General features: G+C 37.1%; 1 protein-coding gene across 1 annotated transcript in view; it reads right to left on the bottom strand.

Annotated features, from left to right (window-relative positions):
- Nucleotides 1–17,610, bottom strand: part of PIK3C3 (phosphatidylinositol 3-kinase catalytic subunit type 3) — a 109,108-nt gene that overhangs the window by 31,241 nt on the left and 60,257 nt on the right. Inside the window, 3 exon segments of the mRNA XM_075488766.1 lie at nt 7,607–7,776; nt 15,110–15,184; nt 16,321–16,405. Of these exon segments, the coding sequence (XP_075344881.1) occupies nt 7,607–7,776; nt 15,110–15,184; nt 16,321–16,405 (330 nt within the window).

Genomic DNA, 17,610 nt, shown 5'->3' with positions numbered 1-17,610 from the left:
TATAGCCTCTCCAGTATTTGTTCAGTTTAATAGGAAATTATTTTTAAATGGTTCTGGATAAATATCTTTAAGGCATTCAACAAAGATAGCATAGGATAATATTGGTATTACTGTAACTATTACTTTAAGCAGCTAGAACTAAAAATTATTAAGATTACTTGCTTATTGAAAAAAAGAATAATTAGAGGTGGAATGGCTTAGTTCTAACAGTTCTGCATGTTGACACAAACCTGTTCACGGATACTTCTTCTGGCTAAGTAGTGTGAAATCATAACCTCTGATTGCTAAGACAAAATGCAAACTCTGTTTGTCTTCTCCGTCAATTTGTGTTTTATTCTTTCTTCTTTATTTCCCTGGTGTATAGACAGTTCTCTACATATTTCAAGGGCTGTATCTCAGTGTTTCAGGATTCCTGGTGGAGTGGGTGTTGCATAGTGAAAACAAATAAAATCAAGTTAAAACTAATAAGTGGAAAAATAGTTTTGTTCATTGTTTTAGGTTGGAAGCAGTTTGGCATATGATCATTGGTGTGTTGTTTTTTGTTGGGTTTGGGTTGTTTTTCAGGGGGTGTGGGAGATGCTTTCCACTTTTTTGAACAACAATAATCATTCGTGTGTGTTTGTCAGCAGTGCTGTAATGAAGGAGCAGCCTCTGCATTCTGAATGTGTTGCAGGGCAAATTGTGGCTGGCAGCAGAACTTGCATCCTCACTTGGGCCGTAGCAGCCTTTTATACCTTCATTATGCACGTTGAGCCTATTTAAAGATGTTCAAGTCCTGTTATGTGTCAGCATTTCCCTTCCTTCAAGAATTCCCAGTTTACACGTCCTCAGCAGGATCCAGCAGAGAAGAATCCAGCATTGACATTTGAAAGTTTTTCCCAGAGTGAGGTTCTAGATTGTAAAGATTTCCCCTGTGTTAGTCATGTGAGAAGTTTGATGTTCAGTTTGAGTTAGTAGGCATAGGTAGGGACAGAGGATTGGGAAGTAACAGGAGACAGCAGCTGTAGTTTGGGCTGAGATACTTGCTCTGTATGGATGGGGATATCCAGCTGGCTGGACCAGAGTGTTTTTCCCCAGTCTGTTCTCCATGGTATAGTGGACAGAGGAAGCCATATAGATCTGAACAAAAAAACTATAGGCAACAAGTGGAAAGCTGTGATGGCCTTGGGAAGTGCTGATTCTTTGGAAAGGTTGTAGCTAGGCAGTGCAGGGTCTAGATAGTCTTCTAAAAGCTGGGGGTAGATGGTGAAGAGGGAAGAGCAAAGGTGAAACTGGTTGGGATCAGGTCAGTTTTGGTTGAGTCTGGACTGTGAGGAAATGCTTTTGGAAGAATAAGTGCCGTAGTTCATTATAGCTGGCTGGGACATGATAGTGATTGGGGAGTATATGTATGTTTTTAAGAGAAGAAATGAGTCCTGGGGGGACCCAAGTTATATTGCAGAAAAGGCAATCCTATTTTAAATTTAGGAATTTTTGAGTTAGACCAGGTAAACAGGGCTTCAGTTTGGGACTATACTTTCCTGACTTGTCTTTGTAAGGGAAGTTTGTGGCTTCAAATTTGATAATATATTGCTATGTCGACAGCCTAAATGTTCAGTTAGTTAAAGACCTATATGCAAAGGGGCCAGTAAATGTTAAAAAATTACATAAAGAAGTGCTTAGGATCAAACACATATTTGATGAGATATTAAGCGCTTAAAAACAAAAGCTGCTGTTCTCAGAAAAGATGGCAGTGAGAATTTAAACTTCTATTTGACGTGGGTTTCTTGGTATATATGAGGCCTCTTCTATGTAGAAATAGAGTTACTTTGTTGGATTTCTTAAACTTTTACAGAAACTCCATGTTTTTAGCACTTCATGTTCAAACCGTAAGTTTAATCAACCTCCAGTGCAGCTGAGTGCTCATTTATTTTGTAAATTAATTTGTATGGGGCTTTGAAGAAAACAAAGAATGCATTTATGTGAGAAAGATTCAGGGTCAAGTTTAGGTGCTTGGTTTAGGTGCTCGGTTTAGGTGCTCAAGTTTAGGTGCTTAGGTGCAAGTTTATATACTGGGCATGACATCCTATGGTATGGAATAGCCCTTTGGTCAGTTTGGGTCAACTATCCTGGCTGTGCCCCCTCCCAGCTTCTTGTGCACCTGGCAGAGCATGGGAAGCTGAAAAGTCCTTGCCCAGTGTAAACACTGGTATAAACAATTTAGTTTTCTTTAAGGGAACTGTATTAGAACATGAAATATTCAAGATTGTGAATCTCTGCTTTCGTAGCTTATTGAAAACACAGAATAAAAGCCTATTTTAGAGAAAATTTAGAGCCTATTTTAGGTGCACAAGAAGCTGGGAGGGGGCACAGCCAGGATAGTTGAGCAGCGACCACTGCTCGGGGACTGGCTGGGCGTCAGTCGGCAGGTGGTGAACGGTTGTATTTTTTTTTTTTTCCCCTCCCTTGGGTTTTGTTCCTCTCTCTCTCTCTTGTTGTTTTCCTTCTCATTACAATTCATTATTATTATTATTATTACTATTATTTTGTTCCAATTATTAAACTGTTCTTATCTCAACCCACAAGTTTTCTTACTTTTGCTCTTCTGATTCTCTCCCCCATCCCACCACAGGGGGAGAGAGCGAGTGGCTGCGTGGTGCTTAGTTGCCGGCTGGGCCTAAACCACGTCATTATGTTAAAAACAGAAGACACGTGATATTAGCAGTGCACGTTTAACCCTCAAACTGTCTCAACTTCCAAAACTGAATTGCTCTGGTTGTGTTATAATTTTCTAAAAATTGTCAGAACATTTATTCAGACACACGTCAAACAAACTGTGATTTCATATATTGTAATATTTAATGCCATTTTCTACCTCTAGTAGGACAAACATGCTAGAATATTGATTCACAGGAGGTTTTTGTATTAAAAAGGATATCAGTGATACAGCAGTATTATTTAAATTAGCATTCAAACAGCTGAAGTCTTCACAATTACAAGAAGTGATTTTTCAAGTTGCTGCAAGGGCTTCTGCCATAACAGGTTGAATATAAGTGATTTAACCAGATCCAAGTCCGCAGTTGCTCAGTTAAGCTGCAATAACATTGGTAGGCATGCTACACTTATGAAGTACAAACGTCATTTATAACCATTAAAAAAGACAAGACAGAGTACAGTTTTCAGTTTTAATGTGGTGTTGGAAGTACTCACTAATCTTTTAAAGAACACCATTTTGCCCTTGCAGGAAATTAGCTGTAAGTTGCTTTTTGAAAGGATAATTTTCAAGCTGTTCAACATAAACTGAAAGTTCCCTTCCTCTATAAAGAGATCTAGTCCCCTTTCAGAGACAAAGTACGTAACTGACTTCAAAATCTGAAATATTGCTTTGCTAAGAGCACTAGGAGCTTCATAGATGATCGAAAATGAATTCTTAGTAGCAAAACTTGTTTATTAGCAAGCTGCTGAATATATATAAGCTGACAATTGCAAGGAGTGCAAAGTATTTTAACTACACAAAAGGATTGCTTCATAGCTGTATTTCACAAAGTAAATACTGCTCAACAAAAAAAAATCTGTCTAGAAAAGCATAATTCCATCAAAAACTCTTGACACTTATCTGGAACTAGCACTACCTAACACATTCCAATATAAGTTTTAACTCTTTATAACACAAACATTTAAAATAAACTGTTTGGGCAGAAATCTTCAGTGTCTAATTTGTTTCAGCTGTTCTGCTTCACTTTCCCAGGGGCAAGGGGCTGGAATCAAGAAAATTACTTTAGCACAGATTAAAAGAAAGAAGGAAAAGTTACGCTACTATTTTATTTCAGATCTGGCTAAGAAATCTGGCAGTCAAGTTGCTTTGGTGCCAGGAACAGACACCACAGGTTTTAATGAAAGTTTTTTCTACTTGCCCGAAACAAGAAAATCTCCCTTTAAACATGCTTAAATCTTACAGCTACATTCTCTCAAGTCTCTTCCTGGGTCATTGGTAGTTCTCCCTTTGAAATGACCCAGGAGTCCAGAGTCTCAGAGTCCCTTTTGCTCTTGAACCACATAGAGGATAAGAGCTTATGAGCACTACAGGTTACTCGGGTTATTTAAGTGATGGAGGTTTGTAAAAGAGATTTCAAAGGTCTAGGCATCATTGCCAGATACCAGTTAAGAGCTGGTTCTGTTCCACACAATGAAGTCTTTTGGTTCTTGGTGCTTAAAGTAAAAGCACAAGCACTGGAAGCATAAAGTCATCTGAAGAACCTCATTTAAAAAAAAAAAAAAATCAAGAAAAGGGGAGTATGGAGTGGGATGAGACAAAAATTAGGAAAGAGCTTCTCACTATACTATCTGCAGGCCTCTCCTCTGCCCCTCACCCCAACATTTCTTTAACTCAGTAATCAGCTAGATGGTGGTCTAAGGATGAAAAAGAGCTTATTAAGTAAATTTGTTGGCTTACGGTTTGAACATGAAGTGCTAAAAACATGGAGTTTCTGTAAAAGTTTAAGAAATCCAACAAAGTAACTCTATTTCTACATAGAAGAGGCCTCATATATACCAAGAAACCCACGTCAAATAGAAGTTTAAATTCTCACTGCCATCTTTTCTGAGAACAGCAGCTTTTGTTTTTAAGCGCTTAATATCTCATCAAATATGTGTTTGATCCTAAGCACTTCTTTATGTAATTTTTTAACATTTACTGGCCCCTTTGCATATAGGTCTTTAACTAACTGAACATTTAGGCTGTCGACATAGCAATATATTATCAAATTTGAAGCCACAAACTTCCCTTACAAAGACAAGTCAGGAAAGTATAGTCCCAAACTGAAGCCCTGTTTACCTGGTCTAACTCAAAAATTCCTAAATTTAAAATAGGATTGCCTTTTCTGCAATATAACTTGGGTCCCCCCAGGACTCATTTCTTCTCTTAAAAACATACATATACTCCCCAATCACTATCATGTCCCAGCCAGCTATAATGAACTACGGCACTTATTCTTCCAAAAGCATTTCCTCACAGTCCAGACTCAACCAAAACTGACCTGATCCCAACCAGTTTCACCTTTGCTCTTCCCTCTTCACCATCTACCCCCAGCTTTTAGAAGACTATCTAGACCCTGCACTGCCTAGCTACAACCTTTCCAAAGAATCAGCACTTCCCAAGGCCATCACAGCTTTCCACTTGTTGCCTATAGTTTTTTTGTTCAGATCTATATGGCTTCCTCTGTCCACTATACCATGGAGAACAGACTGGGGAAAAACACTCTGGTCCAGCCAGCTGGATATCCCCATCCATACAGAGCAAGTATCTCAGCCCAAACTACAGCTGCTGTCTCCTGTTACTTCCCAATCCTCTGTCCCTACCTATGCCTACTAACTCAAACTGAACATCAAACTTCTCACATGACTAACACAGGGGAAATCTTTACAATCTAGAACCTCACTCTGGGAAAAACTTTCAAATGTCAATGCTGGATTCTTCTCTGCTGGATCCTGCTGAGGACGTGTAAACTGGGAATTCTTGAAGGAAGGGAAATGCTGACACATAACAGGACTTGAACATCTTTAAATAGGCTCAACGTGCATAATGAAGGTATAAAAGGCTGCTACGGCCCAAGTGAGGATGCAAGTTCTGCTGCCAGCCACAATTTGCCCTGCAACACATTCAGAATGCAGAGGCTGCTCCTTCATTACAGCACTGCTGACAAACACACACGAATGATTATTGTTGTTCAAAAAAGTGGAAAGCATCTCCCACACCCCCTGAAAAACAACCCAAACCCAACAAAAAACAACACACCAATGATCATATGCCAAACTGCTTCCAACCTAAAACAATGAACAAAACTATTTTTCCACTTATTAGTTTTAACTTGATTTTATTTGTTTTCACTATGCAACACCCACTCCACCAGGAATCCTGAAACACTGAGATACAGCCCTTGAAATATGTAGAGAACTGTCTATACACCAGGGAAATAAAGAAGAAAGAATAAAACACAAATTGACGGAGAAGACAAACAGAGTTTGCATTTTGTCTTAGCAATCAGAGGTTATGATTTCACACTACTTAGCCAGAAGAAGTATCCGTGAACAGGTTTGTGTCAACATGCAGAACTGTTAGAACTAAGCCATTCCACCTCTAATTATTCTTTTTTTCAATAAGCAAGTAATCTTAATAATTTTTAGTTCTAGCTGCTTAAAGTAATAGTTACAGTAATACCAATATTATCCTATGCTATCTTTGTTGAATGCCTTAAAGATATTTATCCAGAACCATTTAAAAATAATTTCCTATTAAACTGAACAAATACTGGAGAGGCTATAATTGCAACTACAATCCCAGACAAGTGAAACCATCTTGATTTACAGTTTAGTTTTATACCCAAATTACTGCTATACTCCACACTTAATGATGATCTTTGTAGCAAATCATTACATAAATTAATGCAATGGATAATCCTTCACTGACACAACAGACATTTCCATTGAAACAGCTAGGTTTAAACAATAAAAACAACTCAAGTATTTCACAAATAAGAAATACAGTATTACAAAACAGTTTTAAGAAAAATTTAGAACATGGAATACACATTAGCCTTCCTGATTGTTCTCTAAAGTCATGAATATTGTTTGCTGATAACATGCCGCTGTTTTTTCATGCTGCTGAATTGCTTTTAACCCATTAATAATGTCAGTTCATAAACCAACTCCTTACTCTTTCTCCTTTTAACAAGGAGAGAACTACATGTAGCATTTTTATTTCAAATCATTGACTGCCTACTTTTCATACTACATGTACTGTTCACATATGCTTTTCATATTACTGATTTTTTCCCACATATTTGGAGGTTTACATTATGTAATCTTGATATCAAAGTGAAATTCTTTCATCTCCATGGAAGATGTACTAAATCAATCACTGGACAGACTAAGAGTGCTTACCTGCGTTCTGTTCAAACAGAACAATGCTGAGCTACTTAGCTCAGAAAGTTGATGGTAAGTGATATGGTCACTGCAAAATAATGAAGCTGATTCCGAGTCTAAAGGAGAGATCTGTTGGTCCATAAATAAATACAGTCTAAAGAGGTTTTAGCTCTCATGGTTCTGGGTATCTACAGAAACTGCTAACATACTTGATTGTCACTACAAGTAGCTAATTTTTGTCCCACAGGACCTAAACCCAACTAAGCTTATGTATGCCATATTCAAGCCAAAGAATTTGATCATCACTAATCTAAACTGGAGGAGGAGAAAGCAGCAAATGAGTAATGACTTAGAGTTAAAAGGACAGTTAATTGATCATCAATAATCAGAGAAAAAGTTGCTTAAGGGCAAAAACATATCCAAAATGCAAGATATAAATCAATACCCCACAGGAGTAAAAAAAAGCTATTCAGGTTATTCAACAAGCAAAACTGGGGACCTTAACCTGAAGGACAATTACATTCAAGCTCCACATTACACCAATGCTGTGATGTTTTCATTCCTTTGTTTCGTACAAATTCTTGTGTCTATGTTCAGACTTCAAAAAAGTTTTGAATTTTCAACAGAAATATTTTCTCCGATTCATTTACTCCTCTCCTCCTTTACGGTGGCTCTAATAAATTTTAACATCAAAATAGTATTGTTACCTGCGGAGATGGAGAAAGGCTGTGTAGCACTGCTTACGGAACTCCTGGTACTGTTCACTCTGCGTGCCTCCCATACCTTCCACCATCTCCTTATTCAGCTTCATTGGGGGAGGTAGAGGCTTAGGGTTCCGACCCAAAATATAACCAAAGTCAATGTGAAATAGTTTACCTTTAGAAGAAGGAAAGGCAAACATAATTACTTATTTCAACACTTCATATAGTATCAAATCTTGATGCAAAACTTGGAAAAAAAAAATCTTTAAGTGCAATCTCTAGAAGATGCTAAGCAGCTCAAAAAAAATACAATTCTCTACTTTCTTTAAGGCTTATAACCGTGTATTTTATATCTTCAGCTGCCAATTTGAAATTATGGGTTTAAAAAAGTAAAGCTGGTATCAAATTCATTAAGAGTACTAACAAATAAGATGAGGGGGTTTTGCCGTCTTTTTTTTTTTTTTTTAAAACATATGGAATATATTCGCAAAGACTGAATCAATGTTGAAACTGGTCAGTAGATATTAAATGCACAGTTATGTAACAGATACTACTAATTCTTTGTGCCTTCTTTAGTATCTTAATTTGCTAACAGATTCTAATACACACATTGCATTGCTTTTAGTATCCCATTTGGTTGCTGTGGCATGAAATATGTTATTATAGTTGTACGTTAAATTTTCCAAAGGGAAAATAAGACTCATGATCCTAAGAAAGATCTTTTGAAGCCATTAAATACTGAAGAAGATTTCAAAGCTGTTTCAAAATTCTTTAAAAGTTGTTTGAGTAAGCTTAAAATTCGTCAACAGTTTTCAAATACATTGAAGAAACATCACTACAATTCCATATCTGAAATTGTATTTCCAATGAGCCAAAGTGTCTTTCACTTTTTCAGTATTAAATGCAAGAGTTAGTTACATCACTTGATCACTACCTTTCCCTTCTCAGATCACCCGACTACATTTAAAATGTTTCTGCAACATTAACTTGACAAAAACTATATACATCTCTTGCTTCAAATGCACAAGGCAACTTCCCTTCCTATCAAGAGCTTGTGTGCAGCCATGCTGTTTACAATATTGCTCAGACCCTTATTGGGGAGTATTCACTATATTCCCTTTCAACAGTACTGAACCATATGTGAGATGCAATAGGTGGCAAAATGAACAACTGAAACACCAGCAACTTCAAAAAACTACTAAAACATTTAGATAATCTAAAGATTAAATATTATATAAATATGCACAGAAAAATGTTATCAACAGAAATCAAAATAGTACAATTCATAATTCTTAGGAAGCCAGTTTCTAGGAACATTCTTGACTCACTTAAGAGGAAAATATTGACTTTATAAAGCAAAAAAAAGTTTTTGAATGCGTTCTGCAAACAAGTTTTCAGTTTGAAATGCATAATTTAAACAATGACTTGGGTCATACCAGAGCTGCATTACAAAAAGATGGTAAGAATTCAGATATGCCAAGAAACATTTATATAAAAAATGTAAAAAAAAAAAAGTAAATGAAATCTGATAAGTGATTTCCTTAGGACAGAGAGAAACCATCTTCCTGAACTCTGCAGTAATGAGGAATCAAGAAATAAATTAAGAACAAAAAGGTGATGTGTGTTTGAACTGTTATGTAAATTAAGTTTTGCATCCAAAGCAAAGCTACCCAGTGACATTAATAAATTTTAGCCTTATATGACTAATTTATAGAAGAGAATGAAACGTAGGTACAAGATGGAAGATCTTTTAAACAAGAAGGTAGAAAATTATTAGCATGATTGTTATCTTGACAATCACAGATAGCACAGAACATACACAGAGTCTTGCTTCAGAATTATGGAACTGAACAGCATTATGGACAGAGATCTGTTTGGCAAGGGGTATTTTAACCCGCAGCATCTGTATTCATTTTAATATTTTCATAAGTTTAGGTGCTTAGCACTCTTGAAAAAATAGAACAGCCAGTATTTTTCAATCAGTCACCCTTCTTTGACCATTTCATTGAATAATAACGTTCTATCGCGGCTGCTCATGGCTTGGACCAGCGTACGCTTCACTGGGTAAAAAAATGGTAAAAAACAAGAAGGGCCAGAAGGAGGATCCAGGGAACTACAAGCCTGTCAGTCTGACCTCGGTGCTGGGGAACGTTATGGAGCAGATCATCTTGAGTGCCATCATGCGGCACGTACAGGACGACCAGGCAATCAGGCCCAGTCAGCATGGGTTTATGAAAGGCAGGTCCTGCTTGACTAACCTGATCTCCTTCTGTGACAAGGTGACCCGCTTAGCAGATGAGGGAAAGGCTGTGGATGTTGTCTACCTAGACTTTAGTAAAACCTTTGACACAGTTTCCCATAGCATTTTCCTGGAGAAACTGGCTGCTCAGGGCCTGGATGGGCATACGCCTCACTGGGTAAAAAAACTGGCTGGATGGCCAGGCCCAAAGAGTGGTGGTGAATGGAGTTAAATCCAGTTGGTGGCCGGTCATAAGTGGTGCTCCCCTGGGCTCAGTATTGGGGCCAGTTCTGTTTAATATCTTTATCAGTGATCTGGACGAGGGGATCGAGTGCGCCCTCAGTAAGTTTGCAGACGACACCAAGTTGGGCGGGAGTGTTGATTTGCTTGAGGGTAGGAAGGGTCTACAGAGGGACCTGGACAGGCTGGATCGATGGGCTGGGGCCAATTGTATGAGGTTCAACAAGGCTAAGTGCAAGGTCCTGCACTTGGGCCACAGCAACCCCATGCAACGCTACAGGCTTGGGGAAGAGTGGCTGGAAAGCTGCCAGGTGGAAAAGGACCTGGGGGTGTTGGTCAACAGCCGGCTGAATATGAGGCAGCAGTGTGCCCAGGTGGCCAAGAAGGCCAATGGCATCCTGGCTTGTAACAGAAATAGCGTGGCCAGCAGGACTAGGGAAGTGATCGTGCCCCTGTACTTGGCACTGGTAAGGCCGCACCTCGAATACTGTGTTCAGTTTTGGGCCCCCCACTACAAGAGAGACATTGAGGTGCTGGAGCGAGTCCAGAGAAGGGCAACGAAGCTGGTGAAGGGTCTAGAGCACAAGTCCTATGAGGAGCGGCTGAGGGAACTGGGGTTGCTTAGCCTGGAGAAAAGGAGGCTGAGGGGAGACCTTACTGCTCTCTACAACTACCTGAAAGGAGGTTGTAGCGAGGCGGGTGTTGGTCTCTTTTCCCAAGTAACAAGCCATAGGACGATAGGAAATGGCCTCAAGTTGCGCCAGAGGAGCTTTAGATTGGATATTAGGAAAAATGTCTTCACTGAAAGGGTTGTCAAGCATTGGAACAGGCTGCCCAGGGAAGTGCTTGAGTCACCATCCCTGGAGGTATTTAAAACACGTGTAGATGTGGTGCTTAGGGACATGGTTTAGTGGTGGGCTTGGCAGTGCTAGGTTAACAGTTGGACTTGATGATCTTAAAGGTCTTTTTCCAACCTAAACGATTCTATGATTCTATCATCAGAGATGGCTGCTTGAGATCTGTCATAAGCACTCTTATAACCCAAGAAACAAATTCCATCACAGTCAGTTTTCTAAGGGAGATCACAAGGATGCTTAATAAGCAGGCAAAATATTTGCTAGTTGATAAATGCCACAACCATTATGCCTGCAAATATGACAGGACCTTTGTCTGTCTATAAAGCAAGTTGATGTTCTTAAGATATCTCAAATGGGACAGGAGACTTCACTTGTCTGTCATAGTCAAAACACTATCTAAGCTCTAATGACGACTGTACTGACTGTCTTAAGACTTTAAAAGGATTAGCAAACATGAAGACATCCGTATCTGGATGTTACATCAGTAGCTAGATCCCAACTCTACAATCAAAAACAGAGTGTGGAACAAATGCAGAAGACAGTATTTTCAAGGGAAGGCATGACATAATTGAAACATACTAGCATAACACATATTACATGAAAGTTAACTGAACATGCTACATCTCGTTATCACAATCCAGCTTCACAACCATCCAGCTCTTCCTTCCAAGGCAACAAAGGGCACGTTAGCTGGTAAGTCAGATACTGGCATTAATATATAAATCAATCTGTAATCCTACAGCAAGGCACTGATGTTACTTAAAGCTGGGTATTCAGCTGCAAAACAGTGTCTTGTTATTTACAAGTCACAGTAATATCTGCTGTTATAGATCTGGAAACAAGAAATTAAAACATACAGCAATTGATAACATATTTCATCTGCAGGAGAAGTAGGAAGTTGAAAGTTCTCAGAGAAAATAAATATTCCTGTAACACAATACTGACTACATAATGTGACATTCGGGTTACAAGCTAAGGCACATTTGTGAAACTGATGCAAGTATTCTTGTAGTTTTTAACATTACTGATAGATGAGGATGTTTTGACTGAAAGTTCCCTATATCTCTTTCCAAGCAAACTTCTACAGCTGCCCTTGAAGTATAATGGTACAGCACTTAAAAATCTGAAAAATCTAGATTTCTTGTTTAAGAACAAGAAAAGAACAAAAAAAAAAAGTCACCCTATTTCTAGAATTAGAGGCATAAAACAGTCATGAAAGACAGCAGAAATTATTTCACCCAGATAACAGACATTCTCATCCTACAGCGCAAAAAAATACGTTTCTAACACTGAGTGGGAAACAATTTGTTTTTATGAACTTCAGTGTCTATTGCTTAATATTTAAATGATACCATATCTATTATAAGCATAGACATCTGTATGTTAGAAGATGATGCAACAATTCTATTTGAAGGAGTCCAACACAGATGTGGCTACATCCACCAAACTAAAAGGTAGAGCTGAAAAAGGTAATGATAAATATTGCCATATAAATCCAAGAAAAGTATGTGAAACACACAGCTGGTACTCAGCATTCTTTACCCTATTGGAAAGCTTCAATTCATTAAATAAATATCATTAAGAAAGGATGCATATATGGTCATATAATTTTGAAGAAAGGTACTTATAGCTTCCATTCTTCAAGAGAAGAATGAAGTTAGCTTTTTCCAACTTAAGTCTAAGGGATTCTCAGTAGCAAGAAATAAGCCTCTGTAGCAAGCCTTTGTTGTATTTGGAACATAAGAATTTCTCTTGATAGCTCAAAAAACCTCTCTCGGTATGTGACAGAGCATAGGTAGCAGATGATAATTTCAGACTCGGAATGTACCGTGGATGTACGCTGCCCTCTGCTGTACTGCTTAAATTCTTCCACTAACCCAAACAGCCATTGTGCTGTTACTTTTTAATATAGACAGGTAAGATGCACTTTACTCCAAATCAAAACACTAAAATATTACTACTCTGAGCATGCAAGCAGTGCCTGCTATGGAAAGATTTATACCTGTCACCTTAGACAAATGATAGAGACCTCTCAGGACAGATTTTTAAATGCCCATTTGTACATTTCCAAGCAGATAAGGAAAAATACACTTGCTTTAGTTGTTCCCTCATGTGCTTAGAGCAAGACCTTTTACCCTAAATCAAGGCCCAATGGTTAATTTTCTACTCGTTCATACAGAGTATGCTGATTCAAAGTAATATATGCTTCAGCCTTATCTGTAAACTAACAAGCCTTCCACCTGGATGTGTCTGTTTCCCCAAATAAAATTTTTTATTTACATGTTTCTCATTCAATGAACGTTTCGCTTTATTATAAACACTTAACCACAACTCCTAACTCTTCATCACTATGTAATGAAGGTATGCAAGGTATCAGAACTCCTATCGGAAGCTATAGTTCAAAAGTAAGCAAGCAAGCAAAAAAACCCCAACCAACCAACCAACTCCAAAAAATTTTCCCCCTACGATAAATGTTTTTGTTTGTTAAAACTTTGTGAAGTTCATGTAGCTACACATGAACTCATTTTTCAACTAAAACACTTGAATTTCCCTCCACCCCAAGGCATCGATTGTAATAGTTGGAGTAGCTTAATTTTCAAATCTTTCATTTCCTCTAGTAGAGGAATCTTCTATTTATTTAGAATCACTAGAATTATTCACTCTACCTGGTCTGTTATTAATCCATACAGATGGCAACAGAAAATAACATTTAAAAAGTTAAAACAAGTTAAGGAGAATCAAAGTGTATATCTGCTATTTTGAACTTTCAAGATACACGGGTTTTGCTGCAAACCAAAGGATGTACTTGATTAAACAGTAACTTCTACTACTTTCTCTCCCCCAGCTGTGAATTTGTAATGAGCATGACACTAAAGAGTCTATTTCCTTCTTTGTTTTTAGAGAAGGCTTAAAAAAACAAACCCCAAACATTATATATATATAATCTCAACTGGAGCTGAATGGTCCAGCCAGCTCAGGCTGATGATGGAACACTTGGATTTTTGCTGTACAGTAGTTTGGTTTCATCAAGAACACAAGATTCCCAGGGAATAGAAAATGCTGTAGTGAACCATGCTCTGACAGGTCTCATGTGACATTCCCACTTCTGGGACATATAATGTAAATTTCTTAGAAAAACATACAGACCTGGAAAGCTCACAGAACCACTTCATTTAAAAGAAAGTCAAATCTGAGACAAGAATTCACATGGACATCTCAGTGAAGTCATCAAGATTATACCTAATTCCATGTGACTACTGATAATACTTGTCTAAACATCTACTGCATTTAGAATAGCATACATAAAAAAAGCAGAATTATTTGACAACTATTAAAATACAACTGGCATCCAATTAGTAGATCTTGAATTTGCTTTCTGATAGCATGTTAAAAAGAGCTACTAAACAGGAATGTAACAGTTTAATGAAAAATTAAATGGCTTGATAAAGAACAATTAGGATACTTGGGGCTGAAGTCACTTTACAAATATTTTTTAATGCATCCTTTTTTTTTTCCCAGCTTTGGACCAAGAGTTCTGAAAAAAAAACCCCACCATAATTATGATTTTAGCCAAGTTTAAGGTAACAGTGAAATGTTTCTTCGTCTTAGGTAAAGGCAGTCAAATTTTACTGCATACTATGTCCATACTACTTTCAAAAAAGGTAGCATCACTCAAGAAAATTCTTGTGTTTAACAAAAAACAACTTACAGGTCCAGCTTTCAGTGTAAAAAATGTGACAGTAGAACACAGGACTGTAAAATAAGCCAACTGAAAACTATACAAAAACCCCAGTGTTTATAAACATGCCTGTGTTTAGGTGAAGTTAGAATTCCCTTACCTACAGATGTATAAATGGCTCTTAAACTGACATCAAAACCACATATCAGATACACATTATATCTTGCCTACTAATGTGTTTAGAGAGCAATTAATCTACTTGCTTTCTTATTCTTCAACTGCAACTTCACACTACTAATAGTTTAAACCTAAACTTTGATTCACTGGATCAAATATTACCTTAGATGAGACAATATAACTTTACATTTAAAATTATATTCTAATCTACAATACTCAGTGGGTTATACTCAAAAGGAAAATGAAGGAAAACAGTACCAACACATTAGAAATTAAACAACTGCTGTTATAAAGTTATACTGCTAAAAAGAATTACCTGGTTTTGTTAGCAAAAGATTATCCAGATGTCTATCTCCAACTCCAAGGATGTATGTAATTACACAATAACCAGCTGTAACAAGTAAATTGTAAACATCAATATAAGTACCTTTCCTGGAGAGCAACAAGTTCCACACAATTAACAACAGCATATGACATTATCTTATTTCTTGTTCACAAGTAATAAATATACCATAGAGACTGTGGGCAGGGGTGGTGCTGGTGAAGAATAATCAAGATTATCAGCAGTATGAAGAACATTTGAAGTAATAAATTAAAACTCTGAAGTTTATTCAGTACTGCCTAGATTTTCATTTCTTACTAGACAATTATATGCCTAACACTAAAAGCCTAAATTCATTCAATATTGGGATTAAGATACTTCAAAGGAAGATGAAGTATTTTGAGCAAAATGAATGTACACATTTTGAACTTAAGATATTTTAGGACAACTGTAAACAAGCATTAGACTTTGATAGGAATCTGAATGTATATGTCAGCAGTATTTACAAGCTAAGTAATAAGCCAGGCAGTGATAAATAAATTAGAACTAATGCAAACTGTTTTAATTCTTACTTTTACCCACTAACCAGTTTGAAGCAATCTTAAAGACTGTGCCATCAGAAAGAGAAGGAGAAAGAAGATACTGTGGAGCAACAACTTAATTCCCTTTTTTTTTTTTTTTTTTTTTTTTTAGAATGAAGTTGCTTTTAATTTAATGGACAGCAAATGTGATATTTTAACATTGCTATCAGTTTACTGAACAAGAACTACACTACCACTTTTTCTTGTCATCCAAATGGAACAAGAAGTTGAATGTAGCCTCACCCCCAAAAAACCCAATGTTTTAAAAACAAATTAAAATTTTCTACCTCAAATACAGATGATTTGTTATTATATAAATGCTTTACATCTCCCTGAATTATAAAGACCCCAACTCATTATGCAGAGGGGGCAGAGGTAAGATTATTACTAGAAAGCAAAGAGTATTTAACTTCTAGTCTCCTTCAAGGAGAACAAAAAGAGGGCTGAGGAGAGGAATTGTGTATGACATGCCAGGCTCAAAACTATTCTTTTCACAGGGATTCGGATAGCAAGTACATGCATAGTGCCCTATCTGCAGTCATCTAAACTGAAATGTCTTACCTACGTCTACCCTGTCCTTTATACTTCAGATATGAAGTTACCAACTATAAGACTGTAACTTACCACAGCTCTTAACATATGTGTCCATCACCTCTGCACTTATTCCATGAGGGCCAGCCTCACTAGGTGCATGCTTTCTGAAAAAGTTCTGGAGGGGAAGTTATCAACAAATTCAGTTACTCCACATGATCTGAAACAGGCTCTTTAGAACTGGTAGAAAAAAAAGATTTAAATCAAGAGCATAAATGGCTGTTATTACAATCTGTTAAACTAACAACCAGTCCCAAAACCCCTAGTAATATGTAGGGGAGAAGTACTTTTTTTTTTTTTTTCCCCCAAAGTCTACAAAAAGACGCACAATAAATCCTGGGAGAAATTGAAGTATGTATCTACAGGTAGTGCAGGATCTAATTTTGGAAAGTTTGTTGTTGACTTAAATAGTCATCCAGAGATCAAACTGATGGTTTCATTGAATTCCAGAAGTGCTGGTTCTTTCATGTTTGCCACAATAAGTTTGAGACTTGCTGCGTATTTTAATCTTAACTCATCTTAGTTCATTCTTGCCTTGAATGCTCTCTCGTGAGCTCTGATTTTTTTTATCAAACTGAGTCTCCCAGTGTTTGCTGCCAATTAACATTCAGTATCCTTGTTTCTTATTAGTATCTTGGCATCGTATTTTGTGTTGGTAACTCTGTAGAAGCGCTGTCCAAGGGTATATTGCTTTCTGTAATTAATGATAATAGGACGTCATATTCTGTAAAATATTTGTAAAGGTTTGTTTTAATGTAGCAACATATGAGTATTTCAGACGCTTCTAAAACTCTCTTACTCTATATAAATTTCCCATATAATTTTATTGAAATAACAAATCAAGATACAGAATTTAAAGCCAAGAAGTCTTTTCTACAGCTGCTAAGTATGTTACAGTTCACTGATGTACAGTAGTTAAAAATCAAGATTATGGAAAGCATGATTGTATTGTATCCGATTTAGATTTTGCTTCCTTCCATGATCTCCAAAGGAAGTCGTAAGAGCTATGAATTAGATCAATGTGGTTACTTCTAAATTCCCTTACAAAGTGTAAATAATAGTGCCTTTGCATGAAAAGAACATAAGCTTAGTTGCTATATGACAGATCACTATTAGATCAAATGCAGCAATTAGTTATTCGGATACTGTGCTGCAGCTTGGTGAACTGTGACTTTTACCCTCAAGGTAGGTTTAAATCTGTCTATTCAGAGGCTTTAAAATGTGAGAAGACCTAGAACTGAACCAGTAAGGCAAGTATTTCTGATAAGGTGTCCTGGTTTCGGCTGGGATAGAGTTAATTTTCTTCCTAGTAGCTGGTATAGT

The sequence above is a fragment of the Mycteria americana genome (assembly GCF_035582795.1).
Source record: "Mycteria americana isolate JAX WOST 10 ecotype Jacksonville Zoo and Gardens chromosome Z unlocalized genomic scaffold, USCA_MyAme_1.0 Scaffold_18, whole genome shotgun sequence".
Lineage (NCBI taxonomy): Eukaryota > Metazoa > Chordata > Aves > Ciconiiformes > Ciconiidae > Mycteria > Mycteria americana.
Note: the sequence above shows the minus strand (reverse complement) of the source record. Positions and strands in the feature narration are given on the sequence as shown.